Source organism: Zea mays, chromosome 6, assembly GCF_902167145.1.
Source record: "Zea mays cultivar B73 chromosome 6, Zm-B73-REFERENCE-NAM-5.0, whole genome shotgun sequence".
Lineage (NCBI taxonomy): Eukaryota > Viridiplantae > Streptophyta > Magnoliopsida > Poales > Poaceae > Zea > Zea mays.
In genome coordinates, this window is record NC_050101.1 from 162,714,870 (window position 1) to 162,741,220 (window position 26,351).

Sequence of the window (26,351 nt, forward strand, 5' to 3'; positions counted from 1 at the left end):
GCCCAAGGAATCCGGTCGCTCCCAACAACCACACGGTAGATGATTTATGCGGCAGTGGGTTGAAGATGAGTCCAGCGAACGGGGCCCACATGGAAGGGACTGACGCAGGTGCGCGGATGCAACAGCAATCGCTGAGGTGAGGGCCCTGCAGTTTAGCGTGAGCAAGAGCGTAGGGAGACCGGCCAATGGGCCCATTACGCGAGCCAGAGAGGCTAGGTAATGCGTGTTCACGTGAGAAGAAAAAAAAACTAAATGATGTTACTCATGCATTAGCGTGACATAGGTAGTATTTTTTTTATTGTTTTCTCTTTGGCAACAAAGTAAATGGAAAATGAAAACGTGTTAGAAGGGGACGTGGGCTGGCACAGTGAATTCGGTCCAGATAAAGGCTTTTCTTTTCTAAATTCTAGGATCTCTTGTATATTATAAATTCTACTTGAGACTTTAATATTTTCTTTTCATATAATTTATTATGTGGTCACAAGATGCACACAAAAATAAAAACCAGCATGATATATATTTTTGTGGCTTTTATGTTATTAATTATTTGTTTTTACCTAGGGTGTACATATGTGATGATGCACAAAGGTCAAACTCAGATATAGTTAAAGAGAAATTGTTTTCTCTCTTTGTATTATATCTTACAATTTACAAATTGGGTATTACAGGTACCAGGAGAACGTCCATTCAAGGCACTGGAGCCAACCAACTGCGACCTCTTTAAGCAAGGTTTCCAGGATGATGACGACAAGAGCCAAGCACCAGCGAAGGACGCTAAGCTGCCTGACGATTCATCTCCCCCACTTGGTGAGGCTGTACCCACGTAGTCCCCCCTCCCCTCAACGTTAGAGCTGTACATTGAGCGTTCATTCTTGATAGATTCTTGTTTGTCGTTGTACCATAAGAAACCGGTATAAATTAGCGCCCTCACTGATGATGCCAATGTGGAAATAAATGCATTTGGATTTCCAGTGTCAGTTCGGTTGATAGGATGCCTTGGGCTCTTCATGTTGTCAGCAAATGTTTTGAATCTTGTATTCGAATGTTTTGAAAGATCCTATCTTACTAGGGAGTTGGCGCAAAAGGTGTGGTTGTGCTGCCTGTCTGAGGGCTTGGTTGCCTAGGTGATTTAAGTGGTTGTTCTTACCATGTTGCTGCGGCTTGCTGTAGTTTTAATCCGGCTGCGGCTGTGAGTGACTTCTACGGTATTTTGTCTTTATAAATTGTAGTTGCATCTACAACAGTCAGTAGCTATGGTTTACAGAAGTATTGCAGGGTGAGAAGATGATAGACTAACTCATACCTTAAATCAAACACACTATTAGTTTACTTGTTGGTTACCCATCAATTGTTTTTTTCTTTTATTCTTAGCTGGCAATGCACATATGAACTGTATTGATGGATATTTTACTTCACAATGATGCATTTATGTACATGCGGTGCTGCTCATTAGTTTTTCCAGGGATGTTCGTCATCCTTTCTACGGCAGTACCTCACTTCAAGCCAAGTATGTAAAGGCTTGACTCTTTAGTTGGTGAGCCAACTTTCTCGAGCTTCATTCAAAACTCTCTTCTATTCTACCAGTACTCTCTCCGTTTCGTATTACGATCCATTCTAGCTTATTTAGAGAGCCAAAGCATCATAGATTTAATCAAAACTATAGAGAAAACTGCAAAATTCTCATAACATCAAATAGATATAGTTTTAAAATACAATTAATAAAAAATCTAACAACACTTATTTGGTGTCATAATATAATTATTTTATTATATAAAATTTGGTCAAACTTGAGATCGTCTTGATTCTCCAACGATTTCAAAATTTTAATTTGGGATGGACTCTGAACTCTGGTTTGGACATCCTGGCATCTGTTTATGGTATCCATAGTTGAGAATAGCCGGTGCGCTTTCTGATGATGAGCTCTCTGTTACATTGATTCATTAACGTACCCATTCAGTGCAGATCAATTTTGAGCTTTAGACCAGGGCATTTTTATATGTTAAGGTTGGTTGGTTGGTGGTTACACTTGAGAAATCATTGTCCAGCTGTACCTCTGCGATGTACTTAAGCTTAATATCAACCACCAGATGGCCGCTAGGTACTTGCGTCTTTACTCTCCACTGTGATCCAAGCTGACAGAAAAGCAAAAGAGATCACGTCTGTGAAACAGCAAGCCTTGGACATGTAAACCTTTTACCAGGTCCATAAATCTGAATCTGTCTGTTGAGCAGCAAATTGAGCGCGAACGGTCCGGCCCTAAGGCCGGACGGTCCGCGGTCCGGACGGTCCGCGCCTGTGGGCCGGACGGTCCGCGCGTGCGCAGAACAGATTAGGGTTCCGAGTTTTGTGCTACGGTTGTTAGCTAAAATCATGGGATAAGCTCGGAAATTAGTTTGTAAAGGGTCCAGCCCCCCTCCTCTATAAATAGAGAGGTATACGGCCGATTTGTAATCATCAACAATCGAATCAATACAACTTTTATTCGCATTTTATCCTAGGAGTAGTTCTAGTCTAGTTTAGGTTTAGCCTCTCAATCCCCAAATTCTTCGCCTCTCTTCGACTCTACGCCGATTGGAGGAGTCTAGGTCGGCCGGCCCGAGCCTAGACAACCCCTAGGATCTCTCCTCCCCGACGGGGTCCCTCCCGGGAGCGAGATCCAGGCGCCGTCGGCGATCTTCCGCCGTCCCTGCGTACGTGCGGACCGTCCGGCCCCAGGGCGCGGACCGTCCGGCCGTCAGGCAGAAGTCCCAGCAGCGCACCAGGCCGCGGACCGTCCGGCCCCAGGCCGCGGACAGTCCGCCCTTGCGCAGGGAGCACCACCGCGCCTCGCACCAGGCCGCGGACCGTCCGGCCCCTGCGCGCGGACCGTCCGCCCCTGTGCAGAGAGCACCGCCGCTGGTTCTCTTGAGTAATTGGCGCCTCCAAAAAGGTGTCAACATACTTTTTGGCGACTCCGCTGGGGAAGACATATCTAAGCTTATCAAATCGGCCCTCAATGGCCGGTTCAAGAGATAGCTCTGATATTTCTCCAAGCAACATCATAGAGCCGACTTGGGAAACCTTGCCGGCTGACGAGCAGCTCCAGTTTGAGGAGCACAAGGAGCGGATGATCCAGGAGGCGAAAGCAAAGTTCTTGGCCAACTTCAAAGTGGACAGGAACAACAAGGTCGTCCGACATCGGGCGACGGATCCGGCTTCGCTCCAACCTACGCCAGATATCCCCAATGTAAGTAGCACCAACGAACTCCAATCTCTTAAAGCTTACATAGACGAACAGCGAGAACAGATGCAAAATATCATAGGGGTTATGCAAAACGATTGTAGGAGACTAGTACGTGCATTTGATAAATCTAGTATAGCAAATTTTCCTTCACACGAGGTTGAATTAGGAGATAATACACGTAATACATCGGCTAAAGGTTGTCACGACCAGTCACAACCCCCTTATGGGATGCCGATGGACACGTACCCTGAGCAAACGCAAATCGGCAGTAAACCAGCCGATCTACACATGTCCGGACCGTCCGCTCGCGAGCGCGGACCGTCCGGGTCAGCCACAGTCGGGCCCATTTTTAATGAGTTACCTAGACACGCACCCGAGCCACCACATAGGGCACCGAATTTAAACTATCCAGTCGGACGGTCCGCATACAACGACGGACGGTCCGCATATAATCACGGACGGTCCGGGTACGTATCCGGACAGTCCGCGCATGAGTCTTTTGAGGGGGATTATTACCTGAATCCTCGCCCGTCCCAACAACACTTCCCATCACATTATGCAATACACCAGCCCATTAATTCAGGATCCAGAGCCCAGGAAAGCTTCCCGGCCCCACCTAGAAGGCCGGAAAGAAACGATCAAACATATGAGCCATATAGCGCAAATGGAAATGCACCACGTAGCTCAAACCAATGGGGGGAACGACAACATACTAACATGCAACCAACCCCACCTATGTTTGACCAGAGAGCCGGTGGTCTTGCACCGGCTGCCATTGGTATAGTGAGGGAAGAAATAGCCGGGGCGTTCCGAGATAAGCTCGGAGTAAGCATGATCCCTGGGGGGCAATCATATCGGAAGCCTTATGACAGCCGATTTGATCACCACCCATACCCACAGGGAACTAGGATACCCGAGTTTGCAAAGTTTTCGGGTGACCAAGTAAAGAGCACGCGTGAGCACATAGGCCAGTTCCTAGCACAATTAGGAGAATTGGCTGACACCGAAGCATTTCGTGTGCGTTTATTTTCATTATCCTTAACAGGGACTGCATTCACATGGTATGCCACGCTCCCTCCTAATTCCATTTTGTCATGGGGAGACTTAGAGCAAAAATTTCATGAACACTTCTTCTCTGGTGATTATGAGCTAGATTTAGTAGACTTAGTGACCCTACGACAAGAAAAGGATGAATCGGTTAGTGATTATATCCGGAGATTCCAGGATACGAGAAACCAATGCTTTCAAATTCATCTAACAGATAAACAACTGGCGGGAATAGCCTTTGATGGATTGCGCTATTATTTAAAAGAGAGATTAGAAGGCATCCAGTTCTTTACTCTAGCACAATTACATCAGAGAGCTTTGGCTTGTGAAAGCCGAAGCAAAGAACTAGTCAGAACGGTTCATCATAATGTCCCTATAGTAGAACACAATCAAATTAGTTCGGACGATGAACCAAAGAAAGTTTACACTGCCGAAATAGTTTGGCCCGAGCAGGCCAAATCTTCGGCTTGCTACTCCTTGCAGTCAGTTCAAAAGGAACGACAAGAGGAGGTTAAGTTTACATTTAATGTCGGCAAATGTGATAAGATATTCGATGAATTACTAAAAAATGGTAACATTAAAATTGATTATATCGTTCCACCTACCGACGAACTAAAGCGTCGCGCATACTGCAAGTGGCACAACTCATTTTCACATGCCACTAATGATTGTAATGTGTTCCGACGACAAATTCAATCGGCCATTAATGAGGGACGATTGAAATTTCAGGAGGACACGGAGCCCTTCCCAATGAATGTGATCGACTTTAATGGCAAAAAGGTCCTAATTCGGCCCAACACAGCCGATAAGGGCAAAGACAAAGAAGTCATCATCGGCAACGCACGGGAGGCCGATGGAAACAACAAAATTTCTTGCAGGAAAGTGATGGCCGAGAAGACTCCTGATGGAGGGGAGACACTGAAGGTAACCATCACAAACTCCAGCGCTGGGGGGCAAGCACAGACAAGGGGATATGCGCGAGAACCCATACTACGCATCGCGGACGGTCCGGTGTCTAGGCGCGGACGGTCCGTAACATCACCGGACGGTCCGAAGCGTTCCGACGGACGGTCCGGCAACGTCAAAGAGCCGCGGCAACCACGTACCTTCAAACCACGACGACCAGAAATAGGTACGTGGAAAACTAACACATTCAAGGCAACTGGTCGGTTGGTAAAATCTAGCCCGACCTTTGATCAATTATTGTCTAAATATGTGAAAAAGAAGGCTGGCTCCAGTGACCGGCCACCAAAGGGACCTCGCTTACCCACCCAGGTGCGACGGCAGGTTAGGCCGATTGGACCACCACACCAATCGGAAAGGACGAAAGGTCATAATGTTCAATTAAGACCTAACGTACCTGCATGGACACCTCCACCACCATATCCACCTATGCCATATCCATACACATACATACCTCCACCATATGTTCCAAATCAAATGTGGGGCATGCCACCATATCCATTTGGGATGCCACAGTACCCCGCTTGGGAGGCACCCCAAACATCTGTATTCAATAGGTTGACACCTCCAGTACAAGACCGATTGAGAGCCCCTCAATCTGGTCCACGAGCACAGGCCCAGCAAGATTGCCGAACAACTCAGCCCCAAAGGCTGACTAATCCGGCAGGGGGACATACAGCTATAACCTCCAACAGTACGAAAAAGGGAGAGGTCATTAAAATAGGAGAGACAGATGTCGTCGTACAACAAAATAACGAAGGGCCGATGATTTTTGGTGAATCGGCCAACACAAACAAAAAAGAAAGTACGACTGTCAATAAAATAGCCGATCCAAAATACTCCATGCCCCGATGGTGTCCATCGGGATTGACACGATCGCAAAAGCGAAAATTACAGCGCCTCAGAGCAAAGGAGAATCAGGAAAAAGAGGCAGAAAGAATATTCAATGACACGCATCCGCAGTATCCGCCACCGCAAAGGAGATGGAGACCAAAGGCCGTTGAGAAAAGTCAAACGGCCACAAAGGTAGTAAATAAAACAACAACTGTGCATCTCTCTGCAGGTATGGTAGACTGTCCGGCTATAAAGGCCGGATCATCTGCACAGGACGCAGACCATCCGACCCCTGAGGCCGAACCATCCGCACTACACCAAGACACCTCCGACGACGTACCGACGCCCATGGAGGAAGACGACCTGCAAGGAGAAGACCTGGTCGACTACGGAGCTACGCCAGAACACTTAGAGAATTAGGAAGGCAAGGTGACGAATTGGTCAGGACCAGTATGACGCTCGGCGATGTTGGGACTGACAGTTCGATCAAATCTAAAGGGATCACGTCCGTTGAGTCAACCATCGAGACCAAGGCCACTGCGTACCATCCTAGTAAGTGGCAAGATGCCTAAGAAAACTGATGTGATAACATCGAGTTAGTTGCTTTTGGTTCGCTCAGCTCCACCAAAAGGCAGGGGGGCATATGTTGAGCACCAAATTGAGCGCGGACGGTCCGCGCCTGTGGGCCGGACGGTCCGCGCGTGCGCAGAACAGATTAGGGTTCCGAGTTTTGTGCTACGGTTGTTAGCTAAAATCATGGGATAAGCTCGGAAATTAGTTTGTAAAGGGTCCAGCCCCCCTCCTCTATAAATAGAGAGGTATACGGCCGATTTGTAATCATCAACAATCGAATCAATACGACTTTTATTCGCATTTTATCCTAGGAGTAGTTCTAGTCTAGTTTAGGTTTAGCCTCTCAATCCCCAAATTCTTCGCCTCTCTTCGACTCTACGCCGATTGGAGGAGTCTAGGTCGGCCGGCCCGAGCCTAGACAACCCCTAGGATCTCTCCTCCCCGACGGGGTCCCTCCCGGGAGCGAGATCCAGGCGCCGTCGGCGATCTTCCGCCGTCCCTGCGTACGTGCGGACCGTCCGGCCCCAGGGCGCGGACCGTCCGGCCGTCAGGCAGAAGTCCCAGCAGCGCACCAGGCCGCGGACCGTCCGGCCCCAGGCCGCGGATAGTCCGCCCTTGCGCAGGGAGCACCACCGCGCCTCGCACCAGGCCGCGGACCGTCCGGCCCCTGCCGCGGACCGTCCGCCCCTGTGCAGAGAGCACCGCCGCTGGTTCTCTTGAGTAATTGGCGCCTCCAAAAAGGTGTCAACACTGTCCACATATACTAACCAAAAAAATAAAAAATCGTAGGCCAATTTTGTCGTGTAAAGAAGCCTTGGCTACATAACATAATGTGTGAAGAGCAGACATTAAATGATTGGTTATTTTGTGAGCTATTCTGTACGGTTTGAACAGGGAATTGACCAAAATCTAATTGCGTTGGGCTAGCCATAAGTTGTTGCGATGTCGCTGTTGAAGTAATTCCCTCAATGAATTCTCCTTTAAGCATAGCAGTCTTCCAAGTGTGGGAACAGCCATCTCCATCTGTGGTGGTGGTGGCCTTACATTACATGTCAAGATGTGTTGAGCGGTGCGGAGCCTCGGCCTCCGACAGATGGGTGGGATCACTCGCTTTCATAACGGCTGTGACCTGAAGAAGTAGAGAGGACAACAAGAGCTAAAGCAATGGCTCACCAGATCTACTTAGACTTGCTGCTGCTGCTTGTCTAAGCCGCCGACAGGAACACTTCTTCGTCTTTTTTTTCCCCTTCCTTACAAGAACAACAGCAACCGTGTGAACCAGGTGTGGTTCAAACCCTGTCTCGTATAGATTCTGTTTTGGGTTCTCCCATTGGCAGCTATAGATCGGCCTTCTCTGCATCTTTGCGCCTCGTTTTGTATTGCTTCGATAGATCGTTTGATCATCTGAAAAGAAAAATTTTGGAATTAGGGTTACAGCAGGCGTGCACGCTGCACCACAATGGGGGTCTCATTATTCGTTAAGCAGAACCTGGAACCGTGTTGCTGCCTTTTGAGCAGGCACGGAGAAGCATCATCTCAGCTGGGTCGCGGAGCTACACCACACCAAGGAAAAGGAACGGCCGAGACTTATACACATAATAATACACGCGTGCGTGCGTGTACAGAGATTCTGGACGAACTAAACAAGTGTTAGTTAGAGCGTTTTTTATGTATAAGGATATGGCAAAGATGGGGGGCGTTGTCAGATGGCAATAACTCCCCCCGGTTGCCTGCCCTGGCCCACCAACCGGATCAGATTACAAAAATGGTAGTAAAGCTAAGCTCTTCCTTGATGCCCAAGCGGATGGCCCTTCACAATTCTGACAAACACCTCTGTGATATGGTACCAGCAGCAGCCACAAGGAAGGGGGGACTCGTCATTACCGCCTTTTCCCCGGGCACCACCAGTCCACCACCCCCAGCCGCACAGCTCACTCCAGCCGAAAGCACAAGCACGCCATGGCAGAGGAGAAGAAGAGGCACAAGCACAAGCACAAGGAGAAGGAGAAGCAGCCGGGCGGCGGCACGGAGCAGGCGGCGCACTTCAAGCCGTGCGGCGACGTGAAGGGCATCCGGTTCGGGGGCCAGTTCATCGTGAAGTCGTTCACGGTGCGGCGGGCGTCGCCCCTGGAGCTGCTGCGGCTGCTGGGCATCCCGCCGTCGTACCTGAGCGAGTGCCAGAGCCTGCCGTTCCCGTCCACCACCGCCTACATGCCCACGGGCTTCACCATCCTGGCGCACCAGGCGTGGCACACGCTGACGCTGGGCCTGGGCACCAACAAGTCCAAGGCGGCGCTCTTCGTGTTCGAGTCCGAGGCCATGAAGGCGGCCGTGGACCGCCTGTGGCCCGCCGTCACCCCGCTCGGGGACGTCAACAGGAGGCTCATCCGCGGCCTCACGGGCAGCGAGATGGCGCGCTTCAAGTTCCGCAAGGGCTGCCTCACCATCTACGTCTACGCCGTGCGCCGGCTCGGCGCCGCCGGGTTCATGCGCACCGACGACCTCAGGCGGGTGCTGCAGTCCGTCGTCGAGCTCAAGGACTTCCTGGACCACACCGCCATGCTCGCCATCCCGAGCCAGAAGAGCATCACCCTGCAGTCCCGGACAGCGGTGGCTCACTGAGAGGAGATCGTCGTCAACTCCTTCATAGCCTCGAGTCTGATCTGATTCTGATGACGCCGCAAGAACCTCGATCGGTTCAGCATCGCAGAACAGCCTGAACAGGTACGGTCGTCGGTTTGTAGCTGTAATCTTCAGAGGGCCTATCTCATTTTTTCCCCCATCCCTCCCTCTCTCTCGGTTGGATTCGTTTGTTCAGTGTCGGTGGTGCAAGTGTTCGCCTCCTCTGCTGGGAGAGCAGATGTATAGATCTGTTGAGCAAAAAAAAAAAGAAGAAGTGTTCCCGCAAATCAAGCATAGTTTTTATTATATATATTAAAAAATCCCAAAGGAAATTTCCCTTCATTGGATCTTATTTACATGTCCGTCAAATTTCAGTGAAGGCATCTGTTCTTGTGGCACTTTCTGTCCGTACTGGGCAGCACTTTGCTGCCGGCTGCTGTAGGCAGTAGCTAGCTACGGTACAGTACAGTGCTTGGAATTTCTCGCGCTCCTACCGTGCCGTGCCTTTTTCCTCTCTACTACATCCACTGTTTCCACAGCATCGCGAACTCCTTTTGTTTTTGGTACTAGAATCGCACCCAATATATAATTTCGTGCTCTCTCTATTGCTGCACAGCTGTGTGTTTCGGGGTTACTGTTGCTTGATAGGATTGGCAAATGGAGCTGTCAGTGTTCACTTGGGAGAACATTGTGATTAGAGTGTTTTGAAGGGATCGGAGAGGATATAAATCTGAGGATATAAATCCCAAATAGATCAAATACTCTCTCAATACATGTCAATCTACTCCAATCTCACTCATTATTAGAGTATCCAAACTAAGCCTAAAGTGGATGCTATTATCACACACACACTCGTCAACAGCTCTTATCTTTTTATGTGGAAGTAACCATCATGTAATAACTGGCACAAGAAGATGAACGTATGCTGCTACCTTTTGACCTGTTTGGAGGGGAGGGGAGGGGAGACACCAATCTTTTCGAGCATTTGCTGAAAATTTTGACCGAGAGCCTCCGATAGAAATAATATATGGGGCGGGAGGGACAGATGCTGTCGCCATGATCATGGGGGAGGTAAAGTTAGTTGGGCAGGCAGGAGAGGACACTCGATTCAGTGACGTGCATGATGAGTGGTTGAGCGGCATGGCATGGCATGGGCCACCCACGCCACGCCCGCCCCTAAATCATGAGCTGCAACAAAAGCCGTCTCCGGGTCGCCAGACGCGAAAGGACCGTGCAGTCCCTCCCTACTATTCTGCAAACCTTTGGATCCGCTTTGGTGCCGACGAAGCGCCAAGACAAGACTGTGCTGCAAAAAAACCATCGCTTGTTTTAATCTAAAACATCTGATACGGTTCGAGATCGTTGTCAGTCCTCCCTCCACAGCGAGAGGAGGAGCGAACGCAGCGAAACATCTCGGCGTGATGACAGTGACGGCAGCTAGCGCCACGTTAACTTGGCAGCTAAGGATGTGTTTGGTTGCTTGGTCTAGCCTGAGCCAGGCTCAGTGAGAGGACCAGACTCAAGTGAGCTCGTATGTACAGAGACAACCCAAAATGTTTGGTTGCCTCATCAAAATGAGCCAGGCCCATATGACACATTGTTTGGTTCTCATTTTTTAGCTTGACCTAATTAGGTTGCCGCCAGTTTTGATGTGTAAAATGCAGCTCCCACCAAATTTCAAAATTTAACTAATTGCAATCATCTAAATATGAACTAATTACAATAGATTTGAACTAAAAATATGATTACAGCAGATTCTAGATGCTTTTCAGATTATAGCTCAAAAATATGAACTAATTGCAATCTTCTAAATATGATTACACCCAGCGGACCATGATAGTTCCGACTGCCATGCTTTGAGCTGGGACGAACATCAACGATTCCCCGCTTCCCCAGATTGTTGTCATTTCCTTCAGCTGACAGTGCTGGAACCTAGTGATTTTTTTAAAAAAAAATGAAAGGGAGACAAAAGTTTAGAACCCGACGACACCAACCTGATTGACTCGCGGTCGCGGTCCCGGCCGCGTGCGCTGGATCATCGTCGATCGACCGTGGCGATCGGCGAGCTTTCAATCATGCCGCCGACCGGGCAAGGAAAGCAGATCGAGACGTATTTATGCGCTCATGTGGCGGTGCTGTGCATGGGCGACCGCCTTATTAGTGCCTCCTTGGCCCTTGGCTGCCGCGTCGCCAGCGAGCCCATGGCCATGCCTGTTGCCTGGTGCCTGGTGGTGGTGGTGGTGGCACGCTCGCACTGGCGCACGCATGTTCTGGTGCTGGCGCGATCCATCGGCTTTCGCAGGCGCGCCCTTCCAATCGCGGAAGACTTTTCTGCCTGCCTCCTTGTTCTCGTGCTGTTTCGGGGGTCGACAACGGATTCTGGTACGGTTGGTGTGCTGGCGTAGCGGCGTAGAGCTGGGGCCTGGGGCGGGTGCGGGTGCCCCAAAAAAAATCATACTAGCTGCGTCTGCGTGGAGCGTTGCGGCGCGCAACGGGGGATATACTGGGAGTCTGGGACTGCGATTGTCACCTCGGATGGGTTGTGACTTGTGAGGGCTTCTCCAGTGAAGAAAAAAATACACCTACACGAGCATTAAGCAGTTTGAACAACGCGACGCCCTTCAGTCCGGCGCGCACCATTGCAGACAACGACGGTAAGCTCCTGACAGCCTATACCACATGTCCACATCATGTGAGCGAATGCTGGGGCAGTTAGCACTTGGCACCAGAGTCGACTTCGTCTGGGGCAGCAAAGCCCCTCTGAGAGTCTAGTTCTTTGGATGGCTTGTGTCCCGGAGCCGAATTCAGTTCCAATCAAACAACTTGTTTGGTCAGTGGTAGATTGAAGGGATTAGAGGGGACTTATCCGTGTCAAACCGAACAAAGAATATTGTCTAAGACGTCAGGTGCGAGATATGTGGCGAAGCACCTGAAGACACGAGACATACTTTTTGTGTTGTTCGTTCGCCGTTGCTTCGGGCAGGTGTTAGGAGTAACAATAGCCCCTGAGATCGAGGGCGTTCTATCTACTTCCCCTTACCACTACAACACCTCCATCCTCCTTTGCTATTAGCCCCTCTAGAAGAGGCGAAGTAACGTGGTGTTCCGCGACGAGACTTCTTCGCTGACAATGACCCTTATGTTGTGCCGATGTTGAGCGGTACCCCTTCTGATGTAAAAAAACTCTTCTTGTATGACCAGGGCTGATTGGGCTAAAGATAAAGATATATTTCTTCTCATACTCACAGAGAGTCTCCTCGAATTATGTCGTTAGTTCTTGAGATCCCACGGGTTCCTAGTGGCACGCGTAGGTGCCCAGAAAGTTGTCGATGAAGACCTATTTGAGATATGCTAGTTGTGGATCCAATTGGACGAGTCAGACGACAGGTGTTCTAGCCATGTCCTGGCAAAGTTGGTCACAAATATAGGTAGGCTGCAGATGATGAAAAGGTCATCACCCACTCCTCAGTTCGGCATGCGATCCAATAATCTTCCAACCAGATGTTAAGGTTCATCTCTCCAACAAACTTAGGTACGTTGACTAGGATTATAATTGTGGTGGGAACGCCGCATTTCAATGTGCAAAAAGAAAACTCTTGGTCCTAGAGAGCCAGGGCTTGCCCTTCGCCTCATCGTTGTCGTAACATGCGCCATATCGAGGATGGTAGCCGCAGGAGCCCCCATCTCTATTGTCTTCATAGACACACCGAGGAGAGTGGTGCTCCACTGGAGAGTTAGGCTCACATATTGATGATGGAGACAAGATCATGTTGTATGTCTTCCTGGGACAATTGTGCCCCTAGGAAGGCACTGAGGTGGCGCCACATGCACCCACTATTGAAGTCTGTGAGTTGCTTACTCCTAGAGGTTTGAGTCTCCAAGGCGTGGAGCTCTATAGCTCTCTGAGCGCCCTAGTTATGGTGTCGACGACGTCTGTGAAGCAAGGAGGCTGCACGGGGTCTCACCCGTGCACCACCCCTCGATGGTGACGATGAAGTTGTTGGTGCGACTGTCATCTCTACTTGCGGTACAAGTTTAGCACGAACTGGCAACATATATTTTTTTTTGTTTATGCAAGACAAGATAGCTTTGGCCCTTAGGGGCATGGAGAAAACATTAATCCTTTTCTTCAGCCTACTGCCAAGTGTGTGTCAGTCCTTGGATGTGATGCCATTTAAGCATAAACTTGCATCCATAGATCTATATACTAAATTCTAAAGTAGCCAAGACACATGATGTTCATTCGAACCTTCATTATTTTCTTGGAGCGCAAGAATTCCTTAACCAATGTGCAATGTGTGCCCATGACCATGGTGATGTTGACATACCTTTGTTATTTTGACTAGCTTGCTACTACGAGCACATGAGACACTTAAACTTACTCCAACAGACCAGCCAAATGGACAGCCAAAGTCATTTTGTCTGCCAACGTGGTACTGTAGCATAAGAAACTGACCTCCAATAAAGGAGCCATTTGAGCCAGCCAAAATGACGGTAGGAGAAAGAACCAGCCAATTTCACTGGTACTGTGGTGGGCAGCTATCACGTTGCTCTCTCTGACAGTATGTCTCCACAATCAACCAGTTCAACTCTACAACTATTGATGACAACGGTATAAGAGAAAATATCTCTGTTTGATACCTCGATGATATAGCTTGGCAGCCAAAAACAAAAAAGACAGCTAAATAGTCAAATGACTGCCGTATTTGCCTGGCTCCTGTTGGAGCCAGCCTTAGGCGTTGGCGCATAACACGCCGTAAATCACATACCGCCTGCTGCTTATAGTTGTCCTAATTCATGCAGTACGTTCGTTTGAATCACAGACTCACAGTGGCCAACAATCGTTGTATCTCGTCCGCGTCAAAACGTCAGGGACCCAAGCGCTTTTCGAAAGCCCAAAACCAGGCGATCCCGACTCGACTCGCACTGGCCGCAACTGCGACCGCGACGCCACCTCGCCACGCCGCCCTCGGTCGGTCACGCTCACGCGTGCGCGCACTCACCTCGTTCGCCTGCACACGCGCGCCACCTCGTCCTCCTCGCCCCGCCCCCCTCTCGTCTCGCCCCCATTGCACGGCGCGGGTGGCAGCGATCGCGCGCGGGGGAGGCCCCTAGACCTAGCTCGGGAGGGGCGCCGACCCAATGCAGGGACATGCGTACAGCCGCCTGGGTAGCTTCGGCGCCGCGGCGTTCCCGCCGCCGCCGCCTTCATCCCCGGGGCCGGCTGGGGCCGGCGCTGGCGGGGGCAGCTGGACGCCCGCGAAGGCGGGTTCGGCGAGGGGCATCCCGGGGATCGCGGCCTCAGCAGCGACGGCAGCGCGGGTGGGGGTCGCCCACCGTGGCGGCGGTGTAGCGCGGAGGGTGGCCAGGGCGGTGCTCGCGACACTGCTGCGGCGGCAGGCGGTGTTCCTCTTCGCGCCGCTGCTATACGTCGCCGCGATGCTGCTATACATGGGATCGCTCCCGCTCGACGCCGTGCCGCGGATAATCGCGCGCCAACCGCTCGGGTCGGTGTACCGCAGCCCGCAACTGTACAGGCGGCTCCGCGCCGACATGGACGCCGACAACTCCACCGGCGCGGTCAGTGTCTCCCTCCTCCGTGCACGTTTGTTGGAGCATTTTGATTTTGTTCGTGGAGCTTGCAATGTGGCGTAAATGTTTGGCCGTATTGATCACAGAATGGTCGAAGCATGATCATAAGCAGCGAGCGTAATGCTTTTGCATATGGTGGTCGAGCTGAGATGGTGTAACATGCTCTTTACATTATTTTAAATGGTGTTGATCAATCGGAACCGGCACCTGGTCGTCTTCTAATAGTGAGGAAATGGGTGACATGGACTGATGGACATGTGCTTGAACCGTGTGTTTTATATTGTTATTTACTTAGTTCATGTGATTGCTTTGTGTCACGGGATGACATGAACGACCAATTTGTCCCATCTTCTGAAACTCGGTTCGGTTGGCAGCCATGTTAGAATGTTATTTTAACATAATGGCCTGAACTCTGTCTTTGCATTAAGAAGAGTAGGATTGGCCTAGTTTATAAGGTACACCAGGCCCGAAAACCTTACAGAGACACAGATTAAAACACAGGGAAAACCCACAAATCCAGAACATAATAGCACTGACGACTAACCCACAGCAACCCAATTACACATAGACGACATGTTAGAATGTTATTGGTCCTTGTTACATTGCAAGATCACTGGTTGGTTTTGTCAAATTAGTATGTGCTATCCTGCCCTTTGCTCTTAATAAAAACAAAAAGTATAGTTTCTTTATTCATTACACCGTGCTTTCATAAGTGATGTTCATTTTACTTTCCCTCGTTGTCATAGATAATATTATTGCTCGTTTTTTTAAAAACAATAGCATTCAGAGTCTACACATATAATGGGATACTACGGAAGGGAAATCATGTGACGCCTGAAACCAGATGTGATGCATTCATGATCAAGAAGCTCCAGTTGCACTCGCACCACAAGCAAACTTCGCCTGCATTTCTGTTGTTTAAGTGCTCGGCATCTTGTTTGCTGTCATCTTCACCACCTTTTATTCATGTATCACTTATAACATACTTTTATAATGTCCTCAAATGAATCAATGTGAACCATGGTTTAACAGAGAAAACAAATGAATCTCAAATGATACGATGCAAAAATGTGGGTGAATGGACCAAGACACTGAATTCTAAATGAGCCACAAGGTAAAGTCTGGTTGAGTGGATCAATGAAACAAGTTTCGATATGCAGTCTGCTGATACCTGTTTATGCGGATGGGATACAATGCATGAATGAAAAGATAAAACATCAAACCCATCAGCAGCTAGGCCTTTCCTTTATCATGCCGAATGTAATAAGAACATTGAATGTATATTTGCATCTATTTACATCTTTCATTACAATACCCCATAGAAAATATTAACTGGATGGCATCCAGGAATGAAGTAGAAAAATGTCCTGTACTTCTGTTCCGTGTTTTGATGTTTATAGAATTATAGTTTTATGCTTCTCATTTGTGTTAATTTTGGATGTATGCTTCTTTCTCTCACATTGTCATATTTTTCTAGCTAGCAACTGTATGGAGGCACACTTACATAGGTGGCACATGGAGGCCCTGCATAAACAACATGACAAATGGTGTGCCACTTTCTTTCCGTTATTCCATTGGTTTGGCTCTTGACTAATTATGGTGCATCAGATGTCAAATTTCATGCATTTGTAATTTATAATTCTGTTTGTTCCTTCTAACGTCTTGTTTTAGGATACTACTAATGTGTATTTGACGCAATTCAGGTTATTTTGTTTCCTTTCTGATATGTTGATTGTAAAACACTAAAACCCCTGAACACATTCATATTTGTGAATGGAAGACTTTTTTCTTGTATTTTATCATATTTTTTTTGGAAAGAGCATACCTCTGCTTTTAGAAAGCAATATCTGGTTAAAGAACAGCTGGGGTTGCCAGTGCCAGCTTAAACAAGTGTAAAGGGGTAACAAGCCAAGGACCCTACTACAACAAAACCGTATTTCAGAGATGTCGTAATGAGTTTATCATACAACTTTCAAGTAGGCAGCAGCACATATTGGGGCTGTGGTTCTCGGCATATGATTCACAAGTGTTTACTGTTAATGGATCATCTTCCTGATATAATAATAGTTCTCTTCCTTCTATGGTTTTATATTTTACCAAATTTACACTTGGAAGAGTCAGATGTGTTACTACCTACAGTGTTTTTGTTATTGAACTCACTGTAAAAATCGTTTGAACTGTATTAAACTGGACTCAAGATATTTTTAGGCTAGGTTTTTTGGACAAATGAAAATTTACCCTAATAGTATCCAGTTTTAAAATCTTACCCTAATAGTATCCAATTTTAAAAACCTTTTCAGGATATACGGAAATTTAGAGGTTAATAAAAGTGTAATTATATCACTCTGCGAAGGCGGAAACATCATTTTTGTTTTGTGACCGGAATTAGTTCTGTTTAGAAAACTTCCATATTTATTTCCCCTGACCTCTCTCTCTCTCTCTCTCTCTACTAATGTATTCCATACTTCTGTTAGGTTTACCTGAATCAAATGGCTACATATACGTTGAGGCAAATGGCGGTTTAAATCAACAAAGGACATCGGTAGTCACCTTACCTTAGTGTTTCTTATTATTCCAGATATTTTACATTTTTGTTAAGTGGTATGTGGTATCTTTAGTTACTAACTCATGCTTTTATTTCTTTTGTTTTTTTTCAGATATGCAATGCAGTCGCCATTGCTGGTTTTCTGAATGCTACTCTTATCATTCCAAATTTTCATTTCCATAGCATTTGGAGGGATCCTAGGTGCATTCCCCACCTCTCAACTCAAATTTGTCTTAAGTACTGGAACATACCATTAACTCCTGTAAGCTAAATGGATTTCCCCCAGTTCATAGATGTAAAACCATAATATATCATTTTCTTCTAGTATGTATAGTGATCTTGCTTGATGTGGCCTTTCATTCTTGCAAACACTCCTGCAGTTTTAACATTTGAGTTTTTAAGTTCTCTAGAATGTTGAATTCCCTCCTTATCTCTTGTTTGCATCATTATCACTCTAGAATATTGATGTAACAAGCCCATGTATTGGAGCTGTTCTGGAGGCTGTTGCGCTTGAGAGCAATTTATGGTTTACTGCTGGGGTTTTAGTTCTCTAGGAGCTGATGCTATGGCTGCTTGCCGCGGTCATTTAATCCTCCTATAGCGGAGGTGCTGGTGGTGATTTTTGTAGTGTTTGGTGGTGCACCTTTAGCTAATCATTTGCTAGTTGTGTGTGTGCTGGGTTAGGGAAAAGGCATTCTGCCTCTCTCCCTTATTTTATTCTCTTCTTAATTAAATGACATGCAGCTCTCCTGCATAGTTTGAGACATTTTTTAAGCATGGTTTTGTATTACAGTATGATTTCAAGTAAAGCTGAGGGAGTTGTACTGCACAACATACAAAATTATGTAGATCTGAAGTTAGTTGTGCAATATGTTGCTAGTTGTTGTTGACTGCACAAGTTATCATACAATAAAAGGACCAAAACTGGTATTGGTTGTTATTATTGGACTGAAAACCCTAACCCTAAACAGGTTGGGTGATATATTTATAACAGTGATGTTCGGCCTAAGCCCATTACACAATACATAGAGACTGCACAATAACTCTAACACCCCCCCCCCCCCGCGCGCAGTCGAAACTCTAGCCACGGAAGATGTTAAGACTGGACCGAAACTCCTCGAATACCGACGTAGGTAGGCCCTTTGTGAAGATGTCGGCAAACTGAGAAGTGATCGGGACATGAAGAACACCGACAGTTGGCGCGCCAGGTAGGGGAAGTCGCGTGCAACACATCCAGTTCCCATCAAGACTCCAGATGGCTGGCTTTCACCACCCCTTGAGGCTCGGCATGGTGATCAAGTTTGGGAGTCTGGAGTTCATGTCACTCGGGATCAAGTACGACATGGTGCTCCTCCCACCTGGTCCCCTGGCTGACACTCAGGAACATCCAGACGTCTGTCCCCGTCCTTCTTGTCGCAGGAGCCATAGACGAAGCAACCGCACCACCCATGGCACTTCGTGCCTTGATGAGGCTCCTGGGCTGGCTGATGACGCAGACTCCCTTGTGAGGGACCTGGCCAACGTTGGGGCATCACCGTCGACACGCGCATCCCCAGCTCCAAATCTGTTGGCTCCTCCTCCCACAGCGTGGGGAGCTTCGGTTCCACCAGCCCCTCACGAAGAGTCCCAAAGGAGAAGGTATTGTTGCATTCCAACCAGAGTAAGAGAGTAAGAGGTAACTTGATATCGCTGATCCACTGACCATTAATAAGGGATTGGGCCACCATTCTAGAGGAGGTCAACTTCTTGTCCACCTTTGAGAATACTATTGGAACTAAATCCTTGATGGAATTCCCGCTCAACCACCTATCTATCCAAAAGAGAGTATCATTACCGTTTCCCACATGGGCGATTACTGAAATGGCAACCAACGCCTTGACTTGTGGCTGCACAGGGATATCAAGACCAATCCAGGACCTGTTAGGGTCGGATTTCTGTAGCCACAACCACCTGGCTTGCAGCCTCCAACTTTTGTAAAGCAGATTTGGGAGACCAAGACCACCTAGATGCAGCGGCCTAGTAACCTTCTCCCAAGCCACAAGGCAGCTACCACCATTTATCTCCTTTCTACTCTTCCAGAGGAAAGCCCGTCTAATTTTATCAATAGCTTTGATCACCCACTTGGGAACGCTCATAGCAATGAGGAGATAGACTGGAATGGCTGAGAGGACGAAACGAACCAAGGTTGTTCTTCTAGCAAGATTAAGAATGGATGCCTTCCAGTTAGGTTTCTTATTATGATTGTTGAGAAACTTCTAAAAGGGTTATATCAGTGAGTTCCAGGAAGAAAATAGTAATAAACGGTTGGATTACTTTACCTATTGTTGGGTGTCGTTAGGGGTGGTAATGGGCTCTAAATTTTACACTAGAAAATTTAAGAATCGGATCGCATTAAGATCGGGCTCTATTTCTATTCATTTTTGAACTAAAATTGATTAAGGGCTCAATTGAATTGTGAAGAAACATTTGAATCGCGATTCATTACCACCCCTAGGTGCCATATACATTTGGCACTTGGTTGGATTCAATGGCTCTGCCTTCGGTTGAGTTGTTCCGCTTTCTTCAGGTTCGTTGACAGGTCAGGTGGATGTGTAAATATTATTGATTGTTCCTGTGCACTGTGAGATTTAGCTTCATGTTTGCTGATGAAAACTTCACCTGTCAGTAACTCAGTATTATAGTTTTCTGCTTGTAAATTGTATTAACATCAGACATTTCATTTTGGATACAGCAAATTCAGTGATATCTATGATAAAGATCACTTTGTACAACGTCTACAAAATGATGTTCGAGTAGTTGACAAAATTCCAGATTTTATAATGGAGCAGTTTGGTCATAATCTGAGCAATGTGTTCAATTTCAAGATAAAGGCTTGGGCACGCATTCGATATTACAACGATGTTGTTCTTCCAAAATTAGTTGAAGAAAGGCGAGTTTAAATACAGTTCAGTTACTACTTTGTGGTTTCTGTTGGGTTTCAACTCTAGCTTGCTCCAACTTGTTTGGGACTAAGGAGGTGTTTGGCACGGCTCCAGAGCAAAATTCCAAAGAAGAGCTGGCTAGAGCCAACCAAACATCTCAACTCCAGAGTTACAAACTTTATGGGGTTTTGGGAGCTGCAGTACAAATTTTTGGAATACCACATTTGCTGCTCCGAAATCCAAAAAAACTTCAGAGCTGCTCCATCCTGGAGTTTTAGAGCAGAGTTGCTCTGGGTTAAAGCGGAGCCATGCCAAACACCCCGTAAAAGGCTTTGTTGTTATTGTACTTGAATTCTTCTAGTATATGGCACCAAAAAACAATTCCTTCGATGGCAACCTTAAAAACAGTAGGAGGATTTGGGATTGTGGCACCTGTGGTTGGTTTTTGGGTAGTTGCAGTGGTTGGCAGCCCATCGAGTTGGGTCTGAGCAGAGCCAGGTTACAATGCAGCTCCATAGGGTGAAGCGGGGCTCAGAAGTTTTATCGGTTGGTTTGACTTACATTGTTTCTCGGAGTAAAGACTGTGGGGGCGGTCTTCCCCCATTGGCCAAGTATTATATGAGTTCATGTTATATTCAGCCATCCGTTGCTTACATTCCATATGATTACTAATCCAAATGTTATAGCTTTATTAATTGGTAACAGAACCTCTGTATCTGATTACTATCATTTACTGTAGAATAGAGAGCACTTGTAGTATGTTGGATATGAATTTGATATTAAACTTAACATGGAAATCTGTAAAAACAAATATGATATATTTGTGACTACTACAACCTTTTTATTGGACTTGCTATGATATTGATATATAGTCGACGTAGGATATCCTATATTAAAAATACATTAGTGATGTTTGGAGCATCTCTTCAGCTATATCCTCTTAAATTTATTCTAGAAGCATAATACCCCTTTATTCCTGAAACTTATCTGCAGCCACCATTTTCTCTGACCTGATCAATTATTTCATTCTTTGCCATCAAAAGTTTCTGTGACCTGTTGCTTGTGGAAGCTGATTATCGAGGACTACTGAATTGTTGACACTCCCTTTAATGATGGAATTAGGTGTGAAATTATTTCCCTGCTTACAAGGGCACTACTGTTTAGCTAGGAGATTCTATTTTGTCAAGTATCATGAAGTGTTCAATTCGATTATAATGCATTTCTTTCTGATGCTATGCTCTTTAGTGCAGATTCATCAGGATTTCTCCTTTTGCCAATCGACTCTCATTTGATGCACCTTTTGCTGTTCAACGGTTGAGATGCCTGGCAAACTTTGAAGCCTTAAAATTTTCTAAACCAATTGTATCTTTGTCTGAAACCTTAATTTCTCGAATGAGAGAGAGAAGTGTTGAAAGTGATGGAAAATATATCTCAGTGCATCTTCGTTTTGAGGAGGTTGGATCTCTTTCATGAAACTCAATGCTTATAACGTTTGGGAACCAGGGATCCACCATTATGTATTTGACTCTTGTGGTGTAATATGCTGTCAGTGTGCTGAAGCAAGTGTGCATCTGTTATTATTATCTTGCAGGATATGATTGCCTTCTCATGTTGTGTATATGATGGTGGTGATGAGGAGAAGAAGGAAATGGATGCAGCCAGAGAAATAGGTTGGAGAGGGAAATTTACTAAGAGAGGACGTGTAATAAGGCCAGGAATTATTAGAATGAATGGAAAATGTCCTCTTACACCTTTGGAGGTATGTCAGGATCTAAAAGCAGAAGGTAGAACAACTGCTGTTATTACCATTTCAGAAATTTGCACTCAAGCACATTTTGAGGGTTCATGCTGTGCTCATTTTATTTTTATTCAGTATAAAACAAATGATTTAGGATCAATGGCATAATTTGTCTTGAGATGCTTATCTCGTGATCTTTAGGTTGGGTTAATGCTTCGTGGAATGGGTTTCAGCAATAAGACTGCAATCTTTTTGGCATCTGGAAAGATTTACAAAGCAGAGAAGAACATGGCTTCTCTTCTTGAAATGTTTCCTCTCCTACAGACAAAAGAGACACTGGCATCAGAAGAGGAACTTGCTCCATTTAAGGTAGGAACTGCAGGATTTTTTTGTTCTGTACTTCCATATGTTGATCGTTCTGAAATGACTCAGTATTGCCAGAATTTCTCCTCAAGGATGGCTGCTGTTGACTATAGTATTTGTGCCCAAAGTGAAGTTTTTGTGACCACACAAGGTGGAAATTTCCCGCATTTTCTTATGGGTCACAGGAGATACTTGTATGGTGGGCATTCAAAAACAATTAAACCAGACAAAAGAAGGCTTGCTGTACTCTTGGATAATCCACGTATAGGGTAGGATAACACTACTTGTCCATCGAGTTTTAAGCACTTGACCATCTTATTTGTTAAAAATCACAATTTTTATTCATCCGCAGGTGGAAGGCATTGAAGCGGCACTTGCTTAATATGAGAGCACACAGTGATGCCAAGGGGATCGAAATGAAAAGACCAAACGAATCTATATATACCTTCCCGTGTCCTGACTGCATGTGCCGCTTGAACAGAACAGAACACTCGAAATCCAAACAGAGTAGATAGTATCTCGTAGTTGCATTTCCAGACTAACCCTATTCTTTCTGACATCCAGTTTAGTTTGTTCATTCTTCATATGCCGTGCGGCTTTTCATCACTTCATCTGCCAGCATACTTGCCAGTTCTCACAGCATTGAAAGCAATCTGTTCTCCCAATGTAGCGGTTTTTCCCTTGTATTATTGTATAGCATATGCTGCTAGAATGGAAACTCCAGATTCCTCCGTGGAGTATTAGACCAATTTGTGATGCTAAGTTGCTAACTACATCAACTGACTATAATCCTCAACAACGGATCTGACTCCAGTAGGATACTATCCATTGTCAATGAAGTATCAAATGGTTTTGGGTGGTATTACTGTTGTACATGGTTCATTAGCAGACTGTCATCATGTACAAATTTTGAATGGAAGTCAGCCATTGTAAAAAAAAATCTCCTCTTGCCCAAAAATGGGCATTGTTTACAATAGCCTCCCTGTATTCTTTTAGCTAGGTTGTCTGTTCACAATTCTAAGAATGAAAGCTGCCCAGTAGAACATGATTCTTGCTTCATCAGTATAGAGGCATTGTATCTGCTTATTTGCAATGATGTGTCCAAAAGCTGCTTGTTGTAGATAAAAATGTGATGAACCAAAACCGTTGAACGCAGAATACAGATATATAAGCAAGTATCTTCCCCTTCCAACTTCATCCTCTCTTTCCCTGATGGTGTGCAGCGACGGACGGACGTGCGACAAAGGTGGCGCAGGCGCGCGACAGGGGCACGTCCCACGGCGGCGCTCGGCCGGTGCGTGTCTCCGCAGCGCCGATGGCAACGCTGGTGCGCTCGTGTGACGGCGACACGTCCGCGATTTGGTGGCTCTCGGCTAGGGGGCGGCGAGACGCATCCACGCTGCGGCACCGCTCGAATATCTGCAGCTTATTGGCGCGATGCCATGACAACAGGCCGGCATGGGGCTGACGGGCTGGCACGGCTAAGTCATCGCAGAGCCATGTCTAGATCCAAAGTTAAGCACAAATGACCTGACACGGACTTGTTACCAACTTACCATGTCCAATAATACCAATAATAATACCATGCTTTGGTGGCGTGCCATGCCCGACCAAGGCGAGCCGCCTTTTGGCCATCTACGTCAGCAGTCACCACTCACCACCCCGCCTCTCGAGCGTCACCACCTCACTCGCTCTCGCTAATCCACATCCACCCTCGAGTGCTCGCTCACTCGAACAGTGGCGGCGAGATGCGGAGACAGATCCCTCCCGTCTCCTGCCTCGTACCCATCGCGGTGGCGTTCGCGCTGCTCGCTGCGGCATCTGCAGCTTCGCCGGCGCCGGTCAACGTCACGGCCGTGCTCTCGGCGTTCCCGGACCTCAACGACTTCACGCGGCTGCTGGCGTCCAGCCCCGTGCTGGCGGAGCTCGCAGGGCGGTCGTCGCTGACGCTTCTCGCCGTGCCGAACGGCAACCTCCCGCAGTCGCCGTCGGCGTTCGCGGCCGCGTCGGGCGCCGACCTCGCCGACGTTCTCCGCTACCACGTCCTCCTGGAGTACCTCGCCCCCGCCGACCTCCGCCGCTTGCCCGCCTCCGGGAAGCTCGTGACCACGCTGTTCCAGACCACCGGCCGCGCCCCCGCGGACCTCGGCGCCGTGAACGTCACCGCAGCGGGCGCCTCCCTCGCCGTGGTCCGCTCGCCGGCACCGTTCCCGGGCTCGAACGCCACCGTCCTCGGCGCCATTACCGCGGTGCCGTACAACCTGAGCGTGCTGGCGGTGAACGGCCTCATCGTCCCGTCCGGGTTCGACCTCGCGGCGTCCGAGTCCCGCCCGCCCGCGGCCGTCAACATCACCCGCGTCCTCGCCGACGCGCGCGCCTTCAACGTGGCGGCGTCCATGCTCGAGGCCTCGGGCGTCGCGGCCGAGTTCGAGGACGACGAGCGCGGGGCGGGGATCACGGTGTTCGCCCCCACCGACGACGCCTTCGCGGGCCTCCCGGCGGGCGACCGCCTCCAGTCCCTCCCCGCCGACCGCAAGGCCGTGGTGCTCCGCTTCCACGTGCTCCACTCCTACTACCCGCTGGGATCGCTCGAGTCGATCGTGAACCCCGTCCAGCCCACACTGGCCACCGAGTTCAGCAATGCCGGCCGCTTCACCCTCAATATCACCCGCGCCAACGGTTCGGTCGCCATCGACACCGGCGTCGTGCAGGCGACCATCACGCGGACCGTCTTCGACCAGAATCCCGTCGCCGTGTTCGCCGTCTCCAAGGTCCTCCTGCCCAAGGAGATGTTCACCCGCACAGGCGGCGGCGGCGACGACGACTCCTCCATCGTGGTCGCCGCCGCCGCCGCGTCCTCCCCCCCGCCAGCCGCAACAGCCCCGGAGGCCTCCGAGAGCGCGCAGACGCCGCCGACAAAGCTCTCCTCCCCGCCTGCACTCCGCGGCGGCGAGCACGACTACGACACGGCGTCGGCGCAAGGGATCGGAATCGGATGGTGGTGTATAGCATTGGTGTATCTACTTCCACATCTCGTGTGAGATCCGGGACTCGGTCAGCCCATTGTCATTCCGCTTGTGCTCAATTTTTGCCTTTTCTTTTTGTTTTCTCTTGTCTTTTCTTTACTTGTTTGGGTTGGCTATGTACACTGGGAGGTGAGGGAGGTGAAGTAGAAGATTGAGCTGCGAAAACAAAGGAAATGCAGCAACCTGTTTTTAGTAAGAAGAAACAAGATTGGTTATTGGCCATCATCAGATGGGGAATAACAGTACAGCCTGTAAAAATCCAATCAAATCCATTGCATTCCTGTTCCTTTGCTGGAGTACAATTGTTCCATATCGCAGCCGACATCGTGTCTCGTGAGTTCTTCTGGGTGTGCTACATTGCAGCTGCTTGAGCTCCATTTTTGCCCTGTCGACTTGCTCTGAACTGAACTGGAAGTGTGGCGCCGTGGAGCTGGGAGGTTCCAGCAACCAGCTGGAGGAAGCTGCAGTGCAGCCAATGCTCACCGGGCGGTGAGGGGAGTGTTGGTGGTGGGTGGCTGGCTGGCAGTGAGCTGGCGGTCGGGGCTGGGGCCGTGGCCGCCCGTCGGGCGCATGGCGTCAGCCGTCAGCCGTCAGCGTGCCCCCGGTTAGATTCGCCTTTCGCTTGCGTCGCATCGCTTTACGCCGGCCGGACGTCTGGTTCTTGTCGCAATGTCGCCCCGCCCCGCCATGCACGGACCCGGCAGGAATTCCGGCTCCAGGCTCCAGTGCGTGCAATGCAGGAGAGCTGGAGAGGGGAAGCCTCGCATCGCACGGTGAAATGTGAATATTTCTGCTCCTGCAGTCCTGCTGCTGCTCTATCATGAGCCGCCTACACATCGTTGGGTCAGGTCTGATACGAAGGCTGGTGAATGGCGATGGATTTCTCTCGCTGACCGTTTAGATC

At 48.3% G+C, this 26,351-nt stretch overlaps 3 protein-coding genes across 3 annotated transcripts; all 3 read left to right on the plus strand.

The window, feature by feature from the left end:
• Positions 1–8,508: 8,508 nt before the first annotated feature.
• Positions 8,509–9,516, plus strand: LOC100276376 (uncharacterized). The gene has a single exon (NM_001150182.2). It carries the CDS (start codon positions 8,600–8,602, stop codon positions 9,260–9,262), a length of 663 nt encoding a protein of 220 aa, NP_001143654.2. The 5' UTR covers positions 8,509–8,599; the 3' UTR covers positions 9,263–9,516.
• A 4,754-nt stretch (positions 9,517–14,270) lies between these two features.
• On the plus strand, positions 14,271–23,469 carry LOC103630435 (uncharacterized). The gene is made up of 10 exons (XM_008651490.4): positions 14,271–14,842; positions 16,332–16,401; positions 17,329–17,396; positions 17,512–17,600; positions 20,131–20,328; positions 21,571–21,775; positions 21,912–22,079; positions 22,260–22,427; positions 22,500–22,690; positions 22,774–23,469. Exons 1-10 carry the CDS (start codon positions 14,405–14,407, stop codon positions 22,934–22,936), a joined length of 1,758 nt encoding a protein of 585 aa, XP_008649712.1. The 5' UTR covers positions 14,271–14,404; the 3' UTR covers positions 22,937–23,469.
• A 638-nt stretch (positions 23,470–24,107) lies between these two features.
• On the plus strand, positions 24,108–25,698 carry LOC114711030 (uncharacterized). Its single transcript, NM_001369843.1, has one exon. It carries the CDS (start codon positions 24,170–24,172, stop codon positions 25,460–25,462), a length of 1,293 nt encoding a protein of 430 aa, NP_001356772.1. The 5' UTR covers positions 24,108–24,169; the 3' UTR covers positions 25,463–25,698.
• Positions 25,699–26,351: the final 653 nt, after the last annotated feature.